Source organism: Artemia sp. Qi Xiang Cuo, chromosome 3 (assembly GCF_049724085.1).
Source record: "Artemia sp. Qi Xiang Cuo chromosome 3, ASM4972408v1, whole genome shotgun sequence".
NCBI lineage: Eukaryota > Metazoa > Arthropoda > Branchiopoda > Anostraca > Artemiidae > Artemia > Artemia sp. Qi Xiang Cuo.
In genome coordinates, this window is record NC_142796.1 from 42,904,414 (window position 1) to 42,926,809 (window position 22,396).

Genomic DNA, 22,396 nt, shown 5'->3' on the forward strand with positions numbered 1-22,396 from the left:
TTTATGCCCCAAGAGCATAAATTACAACCCTTGTCCTGAGGACTGGAGGAGGTTGTCATCCTCAAAGATCTAATTTCCAGAACTTTCAACCACGTTAAACAAAATGTCTATCTCAAAATTTGATTGGATGTGTTTGGGGAAATGGTGGGCGTGAGAGGGCTGTTAGTTGCTCTCCAATCACTCAACTATTAAAAAGGCACTAGCCCTTTGAATTTCCAATCAAATGAGCCCTTGTGAAGTTTCTATGACAACACTTTCAATAAAAACCTTACATTCCCCCAGGGCATAACTTACAACCCTTGCCTTGGGGGGGGGGTGTCATTCAAAGACCTAATTTCCAGAACTTTCAACTATGTTGAAAGAAATTGCTACCTCCAAATTTTGATTGGATGTGTTCAGGGAAATGGTGGGCGTGAGAGGGGGGTTAGTAGCTCTTCAATCACTTCAGAATATTTAAAAGGGCACTAGCCCTTTTAATTTTCAATTGAATGAGCCCTTTTTGAAGTTTTTTCTACAACGCTTTCTATATAAACCTTCTTTGCTCCAGGGCATAACTTACAACCCTTGACTTGAGCGATGTGAGGGGGTTGTCATCCTCAAAGATGTAATTTCCTAACCTTCCAACTATGTTTAACAAAATGGCTATCTAAAAATTTTCATTGGATGTGTTTGGGGAAATGGTGGGCGTGAGAGGGCGGTTACTTGCTATTCAATCACTTTTGACTATTAAAAAGGGCATTAGCAATTTCAATTTTCAATCAAATGATTCCTATTTGAAGTTTCTACAACAACATTTTCTATAAAATTAACCTTATATGCCCCAAGGGAATAAATTACAAACCTTGCTCTGAGAGCTGTTGGGGGAGTGTCTTCCTCAAAAACATAATTTTCAGACTTTTATAACTATGTCAAACAAAATGGCTTTCTCAAAATTTTGATTGGATGTGTTTGGGAAATGTTGGGTGTGAGAGGGGTGTTATTTGTCCTCCAATCACTTTTGACTATTAAAAAAGACACAAGCCCTTCTAATTTCCAATCGAATGAGCCGTTTTTGAAGTTTCTACAACATTACTATCAATAAAAAACCTTATATGCCCCAGGGTATAACTTACCACCCTTGCCCTGAGGACTCTGAAGGGGCTATCATGCTCAAAGACCTAGTTTCCAAAAATTTTTACTATGTTGAAGAAAAATGGCTATGTCAACATTTTATTGGATGTGTTTGGGAAAAAGGTGGGCTTAAGAGGGGGTTTGGTTGCCCTTAAATCACTTCTGACTATTAAAAAGGGCAGTAACCCTTTTAATTTCCAATTGAATGAGCCCTTTTTCAAGTTAAAAATAAATAAAAACCTAAAAAATAAAATTTAATTACTTTTTCAAATAAAATCCTTATATGCCCCCAGGGCATAACTTACAACCCTTGCCCTGAGGGCTGTGGGGGGGAATGTCATCCTCAAAGATGTAATTTCCGGACCTTTCAACTGCTTTGAACAAAATGGCTATCTCATAATTTTGATTGGATGTATTTTGATAAATGGTGGGTGTGGAAGGGGTGGTTGTTGCCTTCCAATCACTTTTGACTATTAAAGAGGGCACTAGCCATTTCAATTTCCAATTAAATGAGCCCTTTTTAAAGTTTCTATGACAACTCTTTCTATAAAAAACCTTAGATGCCCCCAGAACATAACTTACAACCCTTGCCCTGAGGTCTCTGGTTGAGTGTCCTCCTCAGAAACGTTATTTCTATCTGGAAATCAACTATGCTGAACGAAATGGCTCTTAATTTCTCTTAACTTTGATTGGAAGTGTTTGGGGAAATGGTGGGCATAGATGGGGTGTTAGTTGACTTCCAATCACTTTTGACTATTAAAAAGGGCACAAGCCAGTCTAATTTCCAATCGAATGAGCCCTTTTCGAAGTTTCTACGACAACTCCTTCGATACGAAGTGCCCTGGTCTAAAACTAAGAAAAAAAAATTCATTGTGCCAACATTGTTCTTTATTTAGGCAGCTCTATTGTGCTCCTGTAATTAAATATCTTGTAAAACCCAAATTCAGTATATAGAGAACAGTGGCTTTACCGCCTATCCTGGGAACAGCTACACGACAGGTTTCTATATATTGATTCTCATTGTCACTTGTCTTGTATCCAAGGCTCTTGCCCCAATGAAGCAGGAGGTTAATTTACATCATCTTTGACTTCTCGAATTTTCCTGTAACCTTTGACATAGTTGTTTGTATTGCACAATATTTCTTCCAGGTCCATTAAATTACGAGAGATCCAATAGTTTAAAAGGTTTGCAAGTCGTTTTCGGGTTCTAAGAGCCTTGTCGGTGTCTAAAAAGTACCTTTAGCCATATGAAGGTGGTCCAAAATCACATTCAGGGGTATGTGATGGATGCTGTGCTGGATTGGTTTTCTGATAAACTATGTTGAAGCTGAAAACATTACGACCATTAATGGTTTGATCACTGCTCACACTGAATGAAGCTAAATTAAAACATGAGTTAAAGTTCTGCATAAGTTTGTGGAGCTCCTCAGAGAGCTAGTGACTTCCTAGAACAAGTCAAACCAGATAATTTGAAAATTTCGAAGGTGGTAATAGAATTTGACCAAGCAAGCAACAATTTCCAAATAAATCACCTTTGTTGGCTACTTTTTCTACAGGGAAATAGTGGGCGCCACAGTGAAATCATACAACGTTGATATGTCCCAATGACTGGAAATTAAAACTTGCCTTTTTTGTGGCATCTTTGTATGTTTGTGCTGGGTTTTGCGGCACAGTCTATTAGTTTCAAAGATTTGATGCCACTATTATTCTAATGTAGTATCACTTTCTTGTTCACTTTCATTTTGGACTCGTTCTCACGTGTCTACTAACATCACAATTCTTTGTTCTTCAATTTCATTTTTGACATCTTCTGATACTTGCTTTCTTGTGTCAGCTATCCACACAATTCTTTGTTCTTCACTTTCATTTTCTGATTCCCCCTGTCACACCTTCTAATAATATATTTCTTTGCTCATTACTTTCATTTTTGATTTGTTTTGATTCTCGTTGTTGCATGTCTTATAGTCATAATTTGTTTTTGTTCTTCACTTTTGGTTTTCTCTTGTTGTCATTGTAGCTTCTGCTTATTTTTTAATTTCATGTTTTTTTGTTCCTCAATTTTGTTTATCATTACTTTAAATATTTTTCAGCAACCATATATTTTTGTTCTTCACCTGTGTTTTTGACTTGTTTTAAATTTCCCTGTCCTTATCTTTTAATCCTAAATTTCTTTGTCCTTCACTCTAATGTCCTCTAAGTATTTTGAAAGTGCTGAAAATACTCATTATATTTGGTGCATTTACTCAAGTTTCTTGTGTGTTAGCCGATTTTTAGGCCAGGCACCATCATGGCTATGCAACATCTATTGTCTCTTATTGCCACTTTTCTTGTAACCGTAGACTATGTGAGCATCTTCTTGATGTCATGGCGTCATCATATGCCCAATACAACCACCATGGGAAAAACACAAATCCGTTCTTAAACTTGTGACCTGTTTAGATCCTTTTAGTGCCCAGAAATTTCAGTATGCCAGCTAAGGACAATGTTGCCGATTTGACAAACTATGTTGCAGATTTAGAAGCTGAGCCCCAGCACTTGGCATATGGTAGGCTTGTATATATTGATTCTCGTTGAAAGTAGCAACCTCCAAACGAATCAGCTTTGTTTGTTACCCTTTCCTCGGGAAAAGGCAGGAGTGTTGCACCTTTTTGGTGTGGGATCATGCAAGGATTCATAATCTACATTATAGAGGCATAAAGTGATCTACATCCTTCTGCTACTCTTTCCCTCTCCTCTGTATCCTTCTCTCTCTCTCTCTCTCTCTCTCTCTCTCTCTCTCTCTCTCTCTCTCTCTCTCTCTCTCTCTCTCTCTCTCTCTCTCCTTTTCTCTCTCTCCCTGTCTTTCTTTCTTTTTGGTATTTAAAATTGCATTGAATCATTTGGCAGTTTGCGTCAAAACAGAATCCAAGTTAGTTACTTTCAGTGACAATAAAGTTTTTCTAAAAAAAAAACTGTGTTGTATTTTGATTGAAAAAGGGTAAAAAGTTGCAGTGTTGGAGTAGATGGGCAAGTATTCCCCGTCTCTTTATACTTGTCTTGTTACATATATTAGAATATCACTCATTTCTTTAATTATCCATAGGCAGGAGAATCCTCAGTACCATGCAAGGTTTTTTGTCGGCTGATGCACGTAAAACATGACACCTGATGAAATTAGAGATTATTTTTCAACATCTGGTGAAGTGACTGATGTGTTTATTCCACGTCCTTTTAGAGCCTTTGCTTTCGTGACTTTTGCTGACCCAGAAGTAGCTAATTCTTTGTGTGGTGAAGATCATATAATCAAAGGAGTGGCTGTTCATGTTTCAACGGCCACCCAAAGACAGATCTACAGTCAAAAGAAGGAATCCAAGGACTGGGAAGTCCCTCTGGTATGAGTTTTCAATTATTTGCTTCCTTGCTTTTTGTTTGATTTTTTATGTCTCTATTGTATAATCCACTACGTTTAAAGCTAGTTGTAGCACCATTTGGGTTTTAGAGCTACAATGCTACTTTGTTCTTTTACTTTCTTCTATTGTGATCGGTGGTTTGTAGCTGTATCAGATTAACAATGCTTCTTGAGCACTAAGGTCCTTGCATCCCTTCAGTGTATGCGGTCTGTAGCTTGGTAACGTGAAATATTTTCCGTATGATAATCATCAAATATAGAAAGATATTCCTGAAATTTGCTAAATTTTGTGACAAGAAGCAAAAAACTGATAGTCTAGTTGAGATCTATGGAATGTTTGTAGTTTTTCCAGATTTTTGAAAGTTAACCTGGAATAATTTTTGGGAATAATTTTTTTAATTTTACCTGGAAAATTCCAATTCTCAATGTGTTAGTATTTAAGGAAGATTTTATTTCGACCATACTTTTTTGAAATAAGCATGCAAGGTTCGGATATCAATAGATTGAATTGCTTCAATTTATCAAAACTTCGCCAACAGTCAAATAAAATGTTAGTAGTCTGTCTAGAAACTTCATCCTTTCCAATATCACTAAAATCATTAGACCCATAAATTTGATTACTAAGGGTGACTTTTATCCTAAATAATTTTTTCAAACATACTATCTTTCCGTTTAAAAACAAATTTAAAGAAGAAAATTTAAAATTATTGAAACTACTACTACCACAAACAATTCACCGCAGTATCAGACTGCCTGATGCCAGCACAGCTACGCACGCTCCTCCTCCATCCCAATCTATTAAAAGCCTCCCTCTATACATCTTCCCAGGAAGTTCCCATTTTCCCAGGAAGTCCCCTGAAAAAGTATAAATGTTTTTACTTTTATAGCTTTAATGACTCAAATAATATTAACAATTTGATTGCTAAATATCACTGTATGTATATTAAACTGACAATGCACATTCATTTATATTTTTTTCAGTAAAGTGCAAATTATGTTCTGGCCTTGGGAAGGCATAGGGGTTTTGAGCGCTACTCGTGTTAATTTCTGCTCGTTTTGAGTTTGACTTGGTTATTTATTATAATTTCTGTTCGTTTTGAGTTTCATTTATTTATTGATGCTGATTTTTGATTGTTTCACGCTTGGTAGATTATTTGATTTTATTTTTGCTCATTTTTGGTTTAATGGAGTTCTTTACTTTTCTAGTTCTTTACTTAACTGACTAGTTGCCCTCTAATCACATTCGACTATTAAAAAGGGCACTAGCCCTTTCAATTTCCAATCAAATGAGCTCTTTTAAAGTTTCTACGACAACGCTTTCAGTAAAAACCTTGTATTCCCCCAGGGCATAACTTACAACCCTTGCCCTGAGGGCTGGGGAGGGGGTGGTCATCCTCAAAGACCGAATTTCCAGAACTTTCAACTACTTTGAAGAAAATTGCTATCTCGAAATTTTGATCTCGATGAGTTTGGGGGAATGGTGGGTGTAAGAGGGAGTTATTTGCCCTCTAATTACTTCTGACTATTAAAAAGGGCACTGGCTGTTTTAATTTCCAATCGAATGAGCTCTTTTTGAAGTTTCCTACAACAACACTTTCTATAAAAACCTTATATGCCCCGACGGCATAACTTGCAACCCTTACTCTGAGGGCCGTGGGGGGAGTGTCATCCTCAAAGATATAATCTCCGGACCTTTCAACGACTTTGAACAATGGATGTGTTTGGGAAAAGGTGGGCGTGAGAGGGGGGTTAGTTGCCTTCCAATCATTTCTGACTACTAAAAAGGGCACTAGCCGTTTCAATTTCCAATCGAATGAGCCCTTTTTGAAGTTTCTACGACAACGTTTTCTATAAAAACCGTATATGTCCCCAGAGCATAACTGAAAATCTTTGCCCAGAGGGGTGTTGGGGGGACGGTGGTCATCCCCAAAGAGCTAATTTACAGGACTTTCAACTAAGTTGAACAAATTAGCTATCTTACAATTGCGATTAGATTTGCTTTGGAAGATGGTTGGCGTGAGAGGGGGGTTAGTTTCCCTCAAAAACTTTCGATTATTAAGAGGGCACTAGCCCTTTGAATTTCCAATCGAATGAGCCTTTTTTGAAGTTTCTACGACAACGCTTTCTGTAGATACCTTATTTGCCCCTAGGGCTTAACTTACAACCCTTGCCCTGTGGGTTTTGAGGGATTATTCTCCTCAAAACATAATTTATTTCTGGAAATCAACTATGTTGAATAAAATGGCTATCTCAAAATTTTGATTGGATGTTTTGGAGAAATGGTGGGCTTGGAAGGGGTGTTAGTTGCCTTCCAACCACTTTCGACTATTCAAAAGGGTACAAGCCACTCCTATTTCCAATTGAATGAGCCCTTTCCGAAGTTTCTACGACAACTTCGATACGAAGTGCCGTGGTGTAAAGAAAAAAAATAAATAAATAATACATTATGTGCCAACATCGTTCTTTACCTAGTTAGTGCGATTGAGCTGCCTATGATCTATTTTTGTCTTCTCTCTGTGGATGGCAATTAGCCGACCAACGAAAAGGGAACGAAGGACACATTTCTGGAATACAATTCAATCGGGGGGATTTCGTAAGGGAAGATTTAAGAGAAGTGGGAACTTCTTGGGATGATATAAAGAGGAAGGCTTTTAATAGATTGGCATGGAGGAGCGGGTGTATCTGTTTTGTCCTCGGGCGGTTTTTTGCTGCAGTGAGTAGGTAGTAGTAGTAGTAGTACAATAATATAGTGATAATATTTGATGCTAATTTTCAGTAAAATCGTGACTATAGACTAGGCTTATTAGGTTTAGTATAGTGATTGTTTCGCTAGTCTTTTGCTTCTTTAATTTTATTAATTAAAAATCTTTTTCTCAAAACATGTTTTTTAAAGAAAAGTAAAGAACTTCATTAAAACAAAAATAAAATCAAATAATTTACCAAGCGTGAAACTACCACAAATCAGCATCGATAAATAAATGAAACTCAAAACGAAAAAAAAAATACAATAGATAACCGAGTCTCATAACGAGCAGAAATTAACATGAGTAGGGCTCAAAGCCCCTATGCCTTCCCAAGGCCAGAACATAATTTGCATCTTACAGAAAAAACATCAATGTTTTTACTTTTATAACTTTAATAAATCAAATAATAATAACATTTTGATCACTAAATATCAGTATATGTATGTTAAACTGACAATGTATATTCATTTGTATTTTTTTTTTCAGTAAAGTGCAAATTATGTTCAACGCAAATAGAAGCTTTGAGTATGGCGAGCCTTATTTTAGCTGCGGGTACTCCCGACCGTATAATGATTCACCAACCATGGAGTGGAGCAATACAGGGTAAAGTGTCAGACTTAATCATACAAGTAAAGGAGTTACAAAACCTAAAGGATACAGTTATCAGATTATATGCTATTTTTACTAACCGCACAATAAACGAAATCGCAAACGACTTAGACAACGATTTCTACATGAATCCGCAACAAGACTTAAATTTTGGATTGATTGATAACATATTACTAGTTAAACAAGTTGCAATTAACATATCTGGCCAGCTTATTCTGCCATATATGAATATCTGCCAAGCTTATTTGTTTAAAAAACCGCTATTTTTGGAGAAACTAGTCTTTTTCGTTCGAAGTGCAATGTTTTTTTTTCGATCTGTTCCTATTTTAGCGTCATTTAAATTGTGCTTTTGTAGAAGACGGAAATTTTGCTCTCTTACGTGAATATCATTCTCTTCCGTGAATCTCCATAAAATGAAAAAAATTGCTCTGTCGGAAAGCTCATTATCTTATTTAGGAACGTCTAGAATAGCTGTTATATATATATATATATATATATATATATATATATATATATATATATATATATATATATATATTGTTTTAACCAATGTATATGTTAACGCTACCTCGCTATGAATATCCTATGTTGTTTAAAGCCTATTTGTTTAAAAACCGCTATTTTTTTGAGAAACTAGTCTTTTTCTTTCGAAGTACAATGTTCAACTGGTGTAAAGAAAAAAAATAAATAAATAATACATTATGTGCCAACATCGTTCTTTACCTAGTTAGTGCGATTGCGCTGCCTATGATCTATTTTTGTCTTCTCTCTGTGGATGGCAATTAGCCGACCAACGAAAAGGGAACGAAGAACACATTTCTGGAATACAATTCAATCGGGGGGATTTTGTAAGGGAAGATTTAAGAGAAGTGGGAACTTCTTGGGATGATATAAAGAGGAAGGCTTTTAATAGATTGGCATGGAGGAGCGGGTGTAGCTGTTTTGTCCTCGGGCGGTTTTTTGCTGCAGTGAGTAGGTAGTAGTAGTAGTAGTACAATAATATAGTGATAATATTTGATGCTAATTTTCAGTAAAATCGTGACTATAGACTAGGCTTATTAGGTTTAGTATAGTGATTGTTTCGCTAGTCTTTTGCTTCTTTAATTTTATTAATTAAAAATCTTTTTCTCAAAACATGTTTTTTAAAGAAAAGTAAAGAACTTCATTAAAACAAAAATAAAATCAAATAATTTACCAAGCGTGAAACTACCACAAATCAGCATCGATAAATAAATGAAACCCAAAACGAAAAAAAAATACAATAGATAACCGAGTCAAACTCATAACGAGCAGAAATTAACATGAGTAGGGCTCAAAACCCCTATGCCTTCCCAAGGCCAGAACATAGTTTGCATCTTACAGAAAAAAACATCAATGTTTTTACTTTTATAACTTTAATAAATCAAATAATAATAACATTTTGATCACTAAGTATCAGTATATGTGTGTTAAACTGACAATGTATATTCATTTGTATTTTTTTTTTCAGTAAAGTGCAAATTATGTTCAACGCAAATAGAAAGAGAAAATCATTTCATTGTATCCTACTTCACTAGTTAACCCAAAAAGTAGATTTTTGAAAAAGAATAAGCAAAGAAACCAAGAATACAGAAATGAAAATGGTAATGATGCAATAATAATAATAGTAATCTAATATTTTATTGGCAAATATAGCATGTTAAAAGTATTTTTGTTTTTATCATTTGCTGTTGTGTTCCATTTTGAATAATCTGTAATGTTTGCTAATGGACGGTTGCCACCCCAACCAGTTCTGTGGACAGTCGAGATGTACTTTAACTTTAATATTCTTGTCGTTACTGAACGAATTTATTATTTATTTTCCTAATAGGTAGCAGAGGTGCTGGAGGAAGTGATTCTGAAGACGAAGAAGAGCCCTTTCCAAAATTTGTATCTAGAACTGGTCAACCACGACATGATGAACACGATGTATCCGTATATACCTCAAGGAATATAAGGAACAATTGCCAGGAATCCATTACCAATGAGACATGGTGTCTCATTGCCACAAGGAGAACCTCGTCCTCTGTTTCCTGCTGCTGGTCAAGATGCATGGCCTGTGAGTCAATTCAATGTGTCTAGTTTTGTTGCATTGTGAAATATCCCAGGAGTGGCTAATGACATTTAAATGAAACTTTCAGGGAATGTTGAGGGGGTGTTGGAATAGATAAAAGTTACTGATTAGAATTATTAAAATAGAAGTAGATATTTTAATTCTTACATCAGAGACATGAAAAACAGTAAAAATATTCATACTATAAACCAAAACTAAAGCTTTGGCAATCAAATACAAGCAGAAAGTTAAAAAAAAAAAAATCGAAAAAGAAATTTTATAAAGAAAAGTAAATTGCCATATTAAACTTAAGCCCAGCAGAAATAAATTTCTATTATAATTCAAGCTCAAAACGACCAAAATTTACAATTAAATAATAAATGAAACCGAAAACAAACAGAAATTAAAGTAAACAATCACAGAAAACATAGAGATAGCAGGTAGTAACATAGATGAATAAATAATTGAAACGAGTAAAAATTAAATTGAATTTTCAAGTCAAGCTTAAAACGAATAAGAATTCTTCTTATTCGTCTGGAAGAATTCTCTCCAGTCTCTTCCAGTATTTCAGAATAATGTTATACAGATTTTAGAAAATGAACATGGTAGTAGGACAGTTTATGAACAGATTAAAATTGTGCCATTATGTTGTTTATTTATCCTCTGTGCTGTAAGTTAATGTATCAAATTTAGAATAATAATATTGGATTATGTTTTGCTTATATGTTTGTCTCAGGTAATGTTATTCATTGCTATAATGCAAGACAAGCTGATGATGTTAGAATCCAATAGCTTCCAAGAATCCAAGCGCTTCCGTGTAGACTTGAGAAGTTATGTTGGTCCCCATTCTGCACTGGTACCCGGGACTATTGCTTTTCCTAATTCCAAAATAATTTCAACGATTTAAAGAATTTTAAAATTGCAACTAGGAATGTTGCAATGTTAAAAAATGACTATCGTATTGACATTTTGATTGACAAATTCCGACTGGTCAAGGTGGACCTATTAGGAGTTTCAGAAACTCACATCCCAGGGCTAGGAAGCATGAAATTAGTTGATTTAGAGTTTATTTACCAAGGCAGGAAGGGAAGGATAAATAAACCGGGAGTAGGGCTCTTGACTTATAAGAAAGCTGCTAAGTTTTTTTTAGGCTGGGAGGGTATTAATAATAGAATACTAATCGCCCATTTTATGACTAAAAGATGCAAGGTATCACTTATAGTAGTAAATGCCCCTGTAGAACCGACTGACGGGGATAGTAGGGACTCTGATGAAATTTTCTCATAATTACGGGAATAAAGAGACTGGATCCCAGGCAGAAATAGGGTGTTTTTATTTAGAGATTTTAACGCCCAGTTTTGTAGAAATAGGGATAGATGGTATCCTAGCCTAGATAAACTTGGTGTAGGAAAAGAAAACAGCAGTGTCTGTAGACTGCTGCAATTTTGTAGATATTACAATCCAGTTATAATCAGTTCAGTATTTGGTCATTAAATGGTACATAAGTTAACATGGTTTTCACATGATGGTAAGGCAGCTAACCTTATTGATTATGTTATTGTAAATTGAAGACTGGTCGGATCAATATAAGATACTATGGTATATAGGAGTGCTGTTATTGATGTTAAAAGTAAAAATCACCATCTAGTAATGTCTAGGGTTAATTTAAAGCTAACATTTTGGAACTGTAAGTACTTCCCCTGAAGTTGTGACGTTGGTAGACTCCATGATGAGAATTTGAGAGAAACTATCTAGGAACAGTTTAACACTAAACTGGAGAGTTTAAAATTTGACAATGTAGAAGACGGATGGAAAAATTCTAGGAAAATAATTTGTGAAGTTGCTGTTGATGTCTTGCAGAAGAAAGTTAGGAACGCAGCTAGAAATGTTAATGAAAAGGCGTTATGTTTAGTATAGAGGAGAAGAAGGTTGTACAAAAATTATCTGAGTGATAGATCATATAAAAATTATAGGAATGTAAAGAAAGTGGAGCAAGTATTAAAATATTAACTTAGTAGGCAAATTACTTAATAATATGATACTTTTTAGACTAAGAGATGCTGCGGACAAAGCTGTAGAGAAGAAGAGTGCGGTATTAGGAAGGATAAAGGTTGTGTCGACCAAATTTTCACTCTTAGGCCAATAATTGAGAAGCTACTGAGTTATCAAACACCTTTAGTCCTCAATTTTATAGATTAGGAGCAAGTGGTCGATTCTGTTAATTGAAGAGCTTAGCGGAGGTTTTATTCTAGTATGGTATATCAGACAAATACATTAGTGATAAGTGCTATGTACGAGAATAACTCTGCTATACTTAAGGTAGAAAATGAGGTTAGTAGCTGGTGTTGTATTAAATCAGGAGTTAAGCAGGGTTGTGTTCTTTCCCCCTTTATATATGTATCATTTTGATGGACTTTCTTTTAAGGAACTCAGGAAAGGTAATGGAAGAATACGGAGTCAAATGGGGAAGAAAAGCTTTCCTGTTATGCTGATGATTTAAGCATAGTATAAATAGAATACTATTTTAATAATAGAATAATACTATATAGAATAATATTAAAAGTAGAATAGCCGAGGATCAGGGTTTTTTTTCACAGTTGAAAAAGAATTGAAAGAACAGGAAGATAAGTCTACGAACCATTAGAATGTTGGAAGCTACTGTGATGACACTGGTCAATTAAGGTTCTGAAGCATGGGCGCTCCTAATAACGGACGAAGATTTGCCAGATGTTTTCAGGAGAAATTGTGTACGGATTGTTTGGGTACCGAGTGACTGACCGTATTTAAAACAGTAGGCTCTACAGAAAGTGTGGCTCAATCCCGCTCTAGGGCTATAATGAGGGAAATATTGAGATGGCTAAGGCACGTTCTGAATATCAAATTCAAATACCATCTTCACCTTGTTCATGAGTCTTGCATTGACTTTCAAACTTGCATTGGCCTAGTCTGCACCGCTATTATCATAGATCTAGATCCATCACGCAGGAGAGTGAAGGGTCCTCAAATCATGTTTATTGAAGACATAAGGAAAGCTGCATTTAGAGATCTTGTTTTCTTTGGAATTGTCATTTTAAAGGCTTCGCGCCTTTAAAATACTTCACGGGAAATCTCAAGTGATGATTACTTGTACTTGTTGCACGTTCAAGCCGCATCCTGGCTCATCGTGGTGCCCAGCAGATGACGACATGTCTCCTCCCATAGGTTTCGTTCGAGGGTGGCAGGCTCCACAATTTCCAGCAACTGGCGATCCCAATGACGGCCGTATTTTCGGAATCCTCCTATTGGCTCCAGATCAGAATTGAATGTTGCTAGCCACGTCTTCTTTTGGCCTCCTGCCCTCTTCTTCCATGCCGGTAGTGGTAGACATTTGCAGCATTTTTTGCTTATATGGTCTCCTCTGCTTAACAATGTCGGAGACAAGTGGGCTATCCCCACATCTTCTCCTGACTTTGTCGTTCGAGATTTTATCTGAGAGGCAGATGCCCAGGATATAGCGCAGGCACTTGTGGTTGAATATATTCAAGCTCAACGATTTGGCTGCTTCATACACTCGGAGCTTTGTGCGCGGTGATATTTCGCTCCGCTCTAGAGATACTTCCGTAGTTGAAGGAAGACACTCCAGGCTGACGATATGCGGCTCCAGATTTCTTCTGATGATTCGCCGGCAGGATTTACCATCGATCCGAGGTATTTGAACGACTGGACATCCTCTATTTGATTACATTTTTAGGGTCACATGGGCTTTATCCATCTCATCTGTTCGCATAGATTTTGTTTTTGGTAGGTTTATTTGAAGACCAGTCGAGAGTGCCTTGACTGCCACGTCATTTATCATAGCCTGGGCTTCGGCAATGGATTAAGCAAGCATGTCCACATCGTCAGTACAGTCAAGTTATGAGACGGAATAGGACAGGCTCACTGCAACACCTTTATGCTTGTCCAGGACCCTGAGGATCCAATCGATGACGAAGTTAAATAAAGTTGGTGAAAGGACACAGTCTTGACGTACACCCTCTTCGATCAGGACCAGATCTGAAAGATCGCTATGGACTCTTACCCGGGCCTTTGTTCCAGCTTAGTATGCCTTGAGCAGATTGATGATCTTCTCAGGTGCACCGTCCCCTCTCATTGCTTCCCATATTGCATCACGATGGACCGAATCAAGAGCGGTAATGAAGTCTATGGAGATTTGGATTGTTTCCTGCTGGTGTTTAAACCGGTGTTCCGCTTATAAATACGGATCTGTGGTCTTTCTTCTGACAAAAAACGTAAAATTCCAAAGTTTTTCAGATAGGAGCTTGAAACCTCTAGATCAAGGTTCTCGGGTGCCCTAAATTTGATGCTATTTTTTTCATCGAGATTCTTTTAATTTTAGGGGATGTTTCCCCCCTTTTTCGAAAATCTAGCAAAATCTTTTTAGCCTCACAGCCCTTTGATCGGTGACATTAAACTTTAATAAACCTTACATAATTAAACCAAACACAATAATAAGGTTACCAAAATTTGCTCCAGACCAGTAACAGATAAAAGCTTATTGGAATTCGGAAATAGGATAACAAGCGAAACTTGGAGCGAAATTATAAATGCAGAAGATGTTAATGACAAAGTCTTACGGCTCCATGGACTCCTAACTAAACACTGCATTGGATCATTCCCGGTAAAAAAGACCGAGAAGTGTTCCACCGACAAGCTGTTCTTCAATCATAAGCTTAAAAAAATAATTCTGGAAACAATTAAATGCCTTAAAAATTCTAGAGGTCAACAAATTAAAGAAAATTTTAAAGAAGCAACTCCGTAGGGCTGCATCAAATTTCTACAAAAAAAAACAAAATAAATCACTTATGCAGTACCAATCCAAAAAAATGGTATGAGGAAATAAAACTTATTTGTGGCAAAGAACCTAAGCAACTAAACTTTAACTTAAATGAGCCTCCTATAAAAACCGCAAACGACTTAAACCGCCACCTTAGGCTGATTTCCAGACGTTACCTTCCCCTGAATCCGGAAAGAATATCCTCCCAAACCTCTGAAGATGATTTACCAATAATCACAAAATCTTAGATTACAAATAAAATCCAAAAATTTAAAAAGAACCAGTATCTGCCCCGTAGATATTCCGATCGCACTCGTAAAAGCTTTCTCCGATAAAATCTCAGATCCCCTCGTAGAGATTTTCAACAAGATCACAAAAACAGGCGAATTCCCGGTTCTTTGGAAACAAGGTTATGAACTCCAATTCCTTAATAAGGTGCCGTGGTTGATTTTGACAAAGTTAGACCAATAACATTAACATCACTTTTTTCAAAGCTGTATGAATACATCAAGTTCATTCAGCTTGATACGCTTCAGTGATTCCTTGGGGACCAAGCAAAGTGTACTGTGACAATCTACTAGTAGACAGACGTTTTCAGGGGGAATTTTTTCCGGTAGTTGGAAAAAAAAATGAATTTCTGGTAGTCTGGAGTTGTTTCTTGTAGCAGTAGTAAATAATTTTGTTCAATATTACTGTATTGCTGTTTTTTTTTATTTATTGATTCCTTTTTATTTATATTTATTTATTCATTTGTCGTAATTGTTTATTATTGCAAGTATTACTGTTTCTCATAAAGAAAGAAAAACGAGCAAAAATGGGGTTTTTAAAGGTCAAATGAAAATGCTGAAAAAACACGACAAAGCGAATATTTCGAGAGGACAAGGTGGGAGCATGGTGACAAGTCTCTGGGTTTTCTTCTTCGCTTGCTTAACTCCTTGGATCCAAAACTTAAATTTACTCAGGAATCAAAGGTAGAGAGGCGTCTTCCTTTCTTAGATGTTCTGGTGCACCGAAATGATACATATTTCAAGTTTGGTGTCTATAGAAAACCCACACATAATGGCCTTTACTTAAATTATTCCTCTAATCATTCTCCTGCAGTGAAAAGAGGAGTTATCTCTTCTCTAGTTGATAGAGCATTGAAAGTTTGTTCAACACGCTTCTTGGCTTTAGAGCTCAACCACCTTAGAGATATTTTATTTGGGAACGGTTATCCAATTAGTTTAATAAATTCTGTAATTGCAAAACGCATTAAAAGATTATCAGATAGTTACACAGAAAACACAAATCAAAGGGACAATTCAGTTTATCTTGGTCTCCCATACGTTAAAGGAGTTTCAGACCACATTTCAAAAAATCTAAGAAAAATTACATTTACACTTATTATAGACCCAGAAAAACATATCAGGTCCCAAATTTATGAAGGTAAAGACCCTATCCCGATAGGTCAAAACTCTGGTGTCTACAGAATCCCTTGTTCTTGTGGTCTTTGGTATATCGGAAGAACTGATCAGCGACTCACGGATAGATTAACTCAGTACTCTAGTTCAATTAAAAATACACTTAAAAAACTAAAAAAAAAAAACAGAAAATTTTGACTCTGCCCTTGCAGAGTACATTTTTGAAAAACTAGACCATACCATTTTGTTTAATCAAGGTAGCCTAATTTCGCATGACAGAGGTATTGTCCAGCACTACAGAGAAGCTGTTGAAATTTATAAATACCAACATTTAGGTCTAGCTTTAAACAGAGATTCCGGTTATTTTAGAATAAACGAGTCATATTTCGGTTTTCTCAAAAGAGAATCCAATACTTTAGTAATCCCTGAAATAAACCTTGAGCCACTTTCCCAGTCATATAATCAAACACGTGAACAACCTTAGGTCTCAAAGGGTGTCTGCAAGAAATGCAATAATTAAAATCCGAAATCAGATGACACAGTTCTCCATTTTATTTAATTGCTGGTTCGTTTTGTTTTTGAGTGAATGAATTGTTTTTCTTTCTTTTATTTCTCAGTTGTTCGCTAGTATCCTTCGATAGCAGTTCATAATTTTTTGGATTTTGTGCAAATCGCGGGTATTGGCAAATAACTCGCTTTTATGGCTGTTAGGTAGTTGGTTTTAATTCTTATAATTTTTGGATTTTATTGAATTTTATTTATCTTTTAAGTTTTTGGGTTTTTTCTTTGGTTTTTTGGTTCTTTTCATATTGACTTTCCACGTTTGTTTTTGTTATTTTTTTTCTTCGGCACTTTCCTTGGATACATTATTTTGTTTCACGATGAAGAAGAGAGGCGTTTGTCCTCTCGAAATATTCGCTTTATGGTGTTTTTTTCAGTATTTTCATTTGGCCTTTAATTATCCTATTTTCGCTCGTTTTTCTTTCTTTAAGTTATGTCAGGCCAATGTGGTTTAAAAAATTATATTTCTTTTTTTATCGTTATTTTTATGCGAGTGTTATTATATTGTCATTATGTGTATATCACATACAGTATACTAGTCTATACTGCTTATAGACTTTTAAGTTCGTAATAGCTTTAGTAGAATCCGATAAACACTCAAGAAGTGAAGTTTCGTTAATGCTAATGAAATAAAACAAAATAGGATGAAAATATAGTGGTTTAGAAACAAACTTGGGCTATATATTTGCACATTGGAGGGGGGGGGAATTGCATATATTCAATGCTTAACCTAACCCAGCGGCACCTTTTATTCCCCCTACCCCCCCCCCCCCCAAAAAAAAAAACAACAAAGTTTTAGTATAGTTCTCAGAGTGAGAAACCCTTTGTTTATACAGCGTCTAGGCATTACCCGGTAAAATGCCTATCTGATCTTCAATGCAATTCTCGCGTGTGTATCGGATTCTATACAAGTACCACATCTTTTGTGCAGTATCTAATAATGTAATCTCTTTCCTGCCACCGCATATCTCGGTTACCTCTTTATCTCTCTCTTCATAACTCTATCCTATCTTCATTATCTATTACTTTAGCTTTGCAATCAGAGCCAGTGATTAATCAGTGATTACTTTTTACATTCGGAATCAGTTGGTTTCCGATTGTCACAGCAGAGGGCACAATTAAAAAATGAAAATGACTAGATATTGATCATCAAAGAATTAAAAAATAAATAACTAACTAATTGATAAGTTGAAAATAATTTTATTAACAGGGAGGGGGGTTCAAGATTTTGCCCTGGGTGCAAGAGATGCCACTGGGGGAATGTTGCAAGCCTTTCATCCAACTGCTGTTAGGTGAAAGCCTCGCTCTTTTACTAGTTGCTCTGTATTAGTTTGTATGTATTACCCCCAGTGGTTAGAAATAGTGCTAGATTAAAGTTGTCCTAACCAGGTTACATATTATAGGATTGATTTCTTATTTTATCCTGGTACAGTTGATCGATCTCTGCTTGGCAATTCGGGGCCTAGAGTCTGATTCCGGTTGCTACAAGGTTGGGAGAAAGGCTTGCTACATTCCCCCGGTAATATTTTCTGACATCTCTTGCGACCGGGGCAAAATTTTGAGCAGCCCCCCCCCCCTCCGTTAAAAAAAATATTGTCAACTTATCGATTAATTAATATTTGTTTTATTCTTTAATAATTTTTATTTATTGATTGTACCCTCTATTTTATTTGAATAAAGAATAAATTTTCAAAAAAAACAAATGAGAATGGTAGATTATTTATTGAAAATTTTGCACCCCTAAAATTTCCGCGCCCGGGGCAAGTGCCTCCTCTGCCCTCCCCTGTAAAAAAACGCCAAATGTAACTACTGGTCTTAGAAATTACTTAAAAGAGCAAAAGATAATAAAAAAACATTTTTTGTGTGTGAAAACTATGCCAATAGTAATCAATACTATAGAGAAAAAGAAAAACTTCATCAAGAATATGTATATCAAAACAGTCTGATTTTCTTGACGACAAATATGTGAAGTTCGCTAAGTTAAAAGTAACCCCAAAAAAGAATACTAGCATTAAAAAATTGAGTAATTTTCCTCGGAGGAGGGGTTACCAATGAGGTTACCAAATTAATTGGCACAATTCCAGTTGAAAATACAATCATAAACCTGAATACAATTAATTTCGGATTTATGGTTTTTTGGCTATTGATTGCTGCAAGCTTGGGTGATATGCTTTGGTAGTTTTCCCTCTAAAGAAGAAATACCCTCTAAAGACGAAAAATCAACAATTGTTGACGCCCCCATGTGCCATCAATAGTTTTTGAGATGTGTTATACTTTTTTTTACCCTACAGGTTGATGGCAGGAGTTTGGAAGGCTGTAGCAATCGCCAAACTGTAGAAATTCTGCGGGCCACTGGATTGACTGTGAGCTTGAAGCTAGCTCGGTATTTACGAGGGTCACGCTATGAACAACTACAGGCAGCTATCACGCAAGGTTCTTTGCCACCTTCTCCCGTCATCCCTAGCTAAAAAATTGTGTTAGAAAAAGGAGAGGATGAACAGTAATAAGGTAATTTGATTGTTATGTTGCCTAGAATATTATCATTGTTTCAAAGTTATTTAATAATTTCAACGTTACTGTACTGCCTTTCTAGTACGGAATTTAACGAATAAAAATGTGGTTGAAAGGGGGATAATATTTTAAACAAAGCAATGGACAAAAAAGCAACACATTTTAAAATAATAAAGAAATGCGAACATTTTGACTTCTTGTCCGGAAGCCTTTATCAACGAAAAAAAAGGAAGTAAGCTAACATAAACAAAATCTTTAAAGACAAGGAAAACAATCAAACAGTTAGTGGTAACGAAATGTAATTAAGGAGCGACCCGGGTCAATAGTAACGGAAACTCTAAAAAAAGGAATTTTAATACCAATAGATACATCAAAAGAATTAAATTTTTATTACGTGGGAGGATCTTTCCATGAGGAAAGGGACATTGCTATGAAGGGGGTCCCGGATTTCCGAGTACTAATAAAAAAACGTTCAGAAGTTAGATAAAAAAACAAGTATTGAACTGAAAAACTTTTCAACATCAAAACTCAAAACGAACAGAAACTATTCGGTTTATGATTGGGTTCGCCCTCTAGTCAATATATCGGTCTTAACGCTAAAAGTTTAATATGCGTAATAAAAATATACGAATATAGAAGTTCGTTACGTAATTTAATTCGTAAGTTACGTATATTTATTACTAATTTAAATGTTCGTAAATAAAATTTAATAAATTTCGAGAAAGCCATTTAGCCAAAAAGGTAAAATTAATATGAAAATTTCGTTTTAATTATTCATGTACGGTGAGCCAAAATCAAAACCTGCATTAATTTAAAAACGTTCAGAAATTTACAAAAAAAAACAAGTTTTTTTTTAACTGAAAGTAAGGAGCGACATTAAAACTTAAATAGAACAGAAATTATTAACCCCCTAAAAGTCATAGAACTTCAATGAAAATTACACCATTAGATTCAGCTTATCAGAGAACCCCACTATAAAAGTTTCAAGCTCCTCTCTGCATAAATGGGGAATTTTTTTTTTTTTTTTTTTTTTTTTTTTGCCAGAAGAAAGATCACGGATGCGTCTTTGTTTGTTTGTTTGTTTTTTTGTTTTTTTTTTTTTTTTTTCAGGGGTGATCGTATCGAACCAGTGGTCCTAGAATATCGTGGAAGGGCTCATTCAAACGGAAATTAAAAGTTCTAGTGCCCTTTTTGAAGTGACCGAAAAAAATGGAAGGTAACTAGGCCAATGTTTACATATAGTATTTGCCCAATGTTTACATATAGTATTGGTTATTAGGAAGTATACAGACGTTCTCAGGGGGGATTTTTTTGGTAATTGGGGGGGGGGGGGGTCGGGTGTTACGTGGGAGGATCTTTTCATGGGGAAGGGACATTGCTATGAAGGGGGGGGTGGATTTCCCAGCATTATTAAAAAAAAATCAATCAGGAATTACATTTTTTTTAAACAACAATTTTTTCAACTGAAAGTAAGGAGCAAGATCAAAATTTAAAACGAACAGAAATTAATATGTATATGATTGGGTTTGCCCCTTTCATCAGAGGTATTTATTCTAATTACAGCCTTTGTGATTAAGGGGTCATTCATAAAGATTTGGAATCAAATTTGAACTTAGCATATAGAGCGAGGTATTGAATAGTTGGCAAACCTCCTAATATACGTAATAAAAATATACGAATATAGAAGTTCGTTACGTAAGTTAATTCGTAAGTTAAGTCAGAACAAAATTTCGAAAAAGCCATTTAGCCAAAAAAGTACAATTGATGTGCAAATTTCGTTTTAATTATTCATGTACAGTGATCCAAAATAAAAGCTGCATTGATTCAAAAACGTTCAGAAATGGAATAAAAAAAACAAGTCTTTTGAACTGAAAGGAAGGAGTGACATTGAAATTTAAAACGAACAGAAATTATTTCGTATATGAAAGGGGCTGCCCCCTCCTCAACCCCTCGCTCTTTATGCTAAAGTTTGACTCTGTCTCACAACTTTGTGTACAACTTTGTGTTTTAAAAGAATAAAAAACTTTAGTGTAAAGAGCGAGGGGTTGAGGGTTGGGCAGCCCCTTTCACATACGGAATAATTTCTGTTTGTTTTAAGTTTTGATGTCACTCCTTACTTTCAGTTAAAAAAAAACTTCTTTTTTTTTAATAACAATATAGCACGATGTTGTGCAATGTTGATGCGCAATATGGGCGTATTCGTGTTATTTGCATGGTGATATTAGAAGTTATTAAGATGCTATTAAAATATGGTATCTGTTTTTGAGCTCTTATCCGTTTTCTAAGATATTTAATTGAATGTTTTTTTTTATTTGATAAATCATGTTAAATTTTATTTATTGAAAAAAATCACAACAACAAACACAGCATTATCATTCATGCAAATGTCCTAGCAATCTATAGTTAAGTTGATGGAAAAATATACAAGCCTCTATATAAGCTGAAAAAATTTAATACGGAAAAGCCGTGCATCTAATTTTTGCGCTAGTCTAAAAAAACTATATGGAAAAACATTACTAAAACAAAGAACTAGTTACAAAAATTAGATCCAAATATATACGTAACCTTTCACTTTTCTACACTAGAAGATTATCAAGGATAATTTTCGTATAATTGACTTATGTAATTATAATTTATAGTACCGGGAGCCTGGCGGCTTCGCCATCGGGCACCGGCACTCGGCAGTCTTCTATGTATAGATTCTCACTGTCGCTTGTCTTTGAAACCCAGACAATTTGAGCCTTTTCTTGATGTCATGACGGCCAAATGGACCTTAAATTAGAAGTGGTGCCTTTGTGAAATTACATTTTTTTATTGGACCTTTAACTTTTGCCTCGGCTTGTCTTTTGTCATTATGGAAGGCATATCTCAGAACCTTTGTTTCTTTCAATTGTTCAGGTGGTGGGACAAACTAAACTTCTTTTTCTTCCAACGATTTATCCAGTCCATATTTTTGATTTTCAATTGAATGATTGGAATTGATGACCTTATCCATGTCAAAATCCAAAACCCAATCATCACCGCTATCATTTTCAATTTGTTTGCTTCGTTGCACCTCGGCTTATCTTTCGTCATTATGAAGTACATATCGCCGAATATTTCTTATTTTAACAAAGGTATGGTAGGCATTGATGACCTTATCCATATCAAAATCCCAAACCCAATCATCATCGTTATCATTTTTAATTT

At 35.5% G+C, this 22,396-nt stretch overlaps 1 protein-coding gene across 8 annotated transcripts in view; it reads left to right on the forward strand.

The window, feature by feature from the left end:
* LOC148954123 (patj homolog) overlaps positions 1-22,396 on the forward strand; it is a 44,699-nt gene that overhangs the window by 15,199 nt on the left and 7,104 nt on the right. For 3 of the 8 annotated variants that reach the window (XM_089085939.1, XM_089085937.1, XM_089085938.1), the window contains exons 2-5: positions 4,193-4,481; positions 9,701-9,928; positions 18,988-19,204; positions 20,318-20,423. In XM_089085939.1, coding sequence (XP_088942065.1) covers positions 4,248-4,481; positions 9,701-9,826 — 360 coding nt within the window. In that variant the 5' untranslated portion in view covers positions 4,193-4,247 and the 3' untranslated portion in view covers positions 9,827-9,928; positions 18,988-19,204; positions 20,318-20,423. Of the gene's footprint in view, positions 1-4,192; positions 4,482-7,728; positions 7,846-9,700; positions 9,929-18,987; positions 19,205-20,317; positions 20,424-22,396 lie in introns of all 8 variants that reach the window. The other 5 variants (XM_089085943.1, XM_089085944.1, XM_089085940.1 and 2 more) reach the window with 3 other exon arrangements.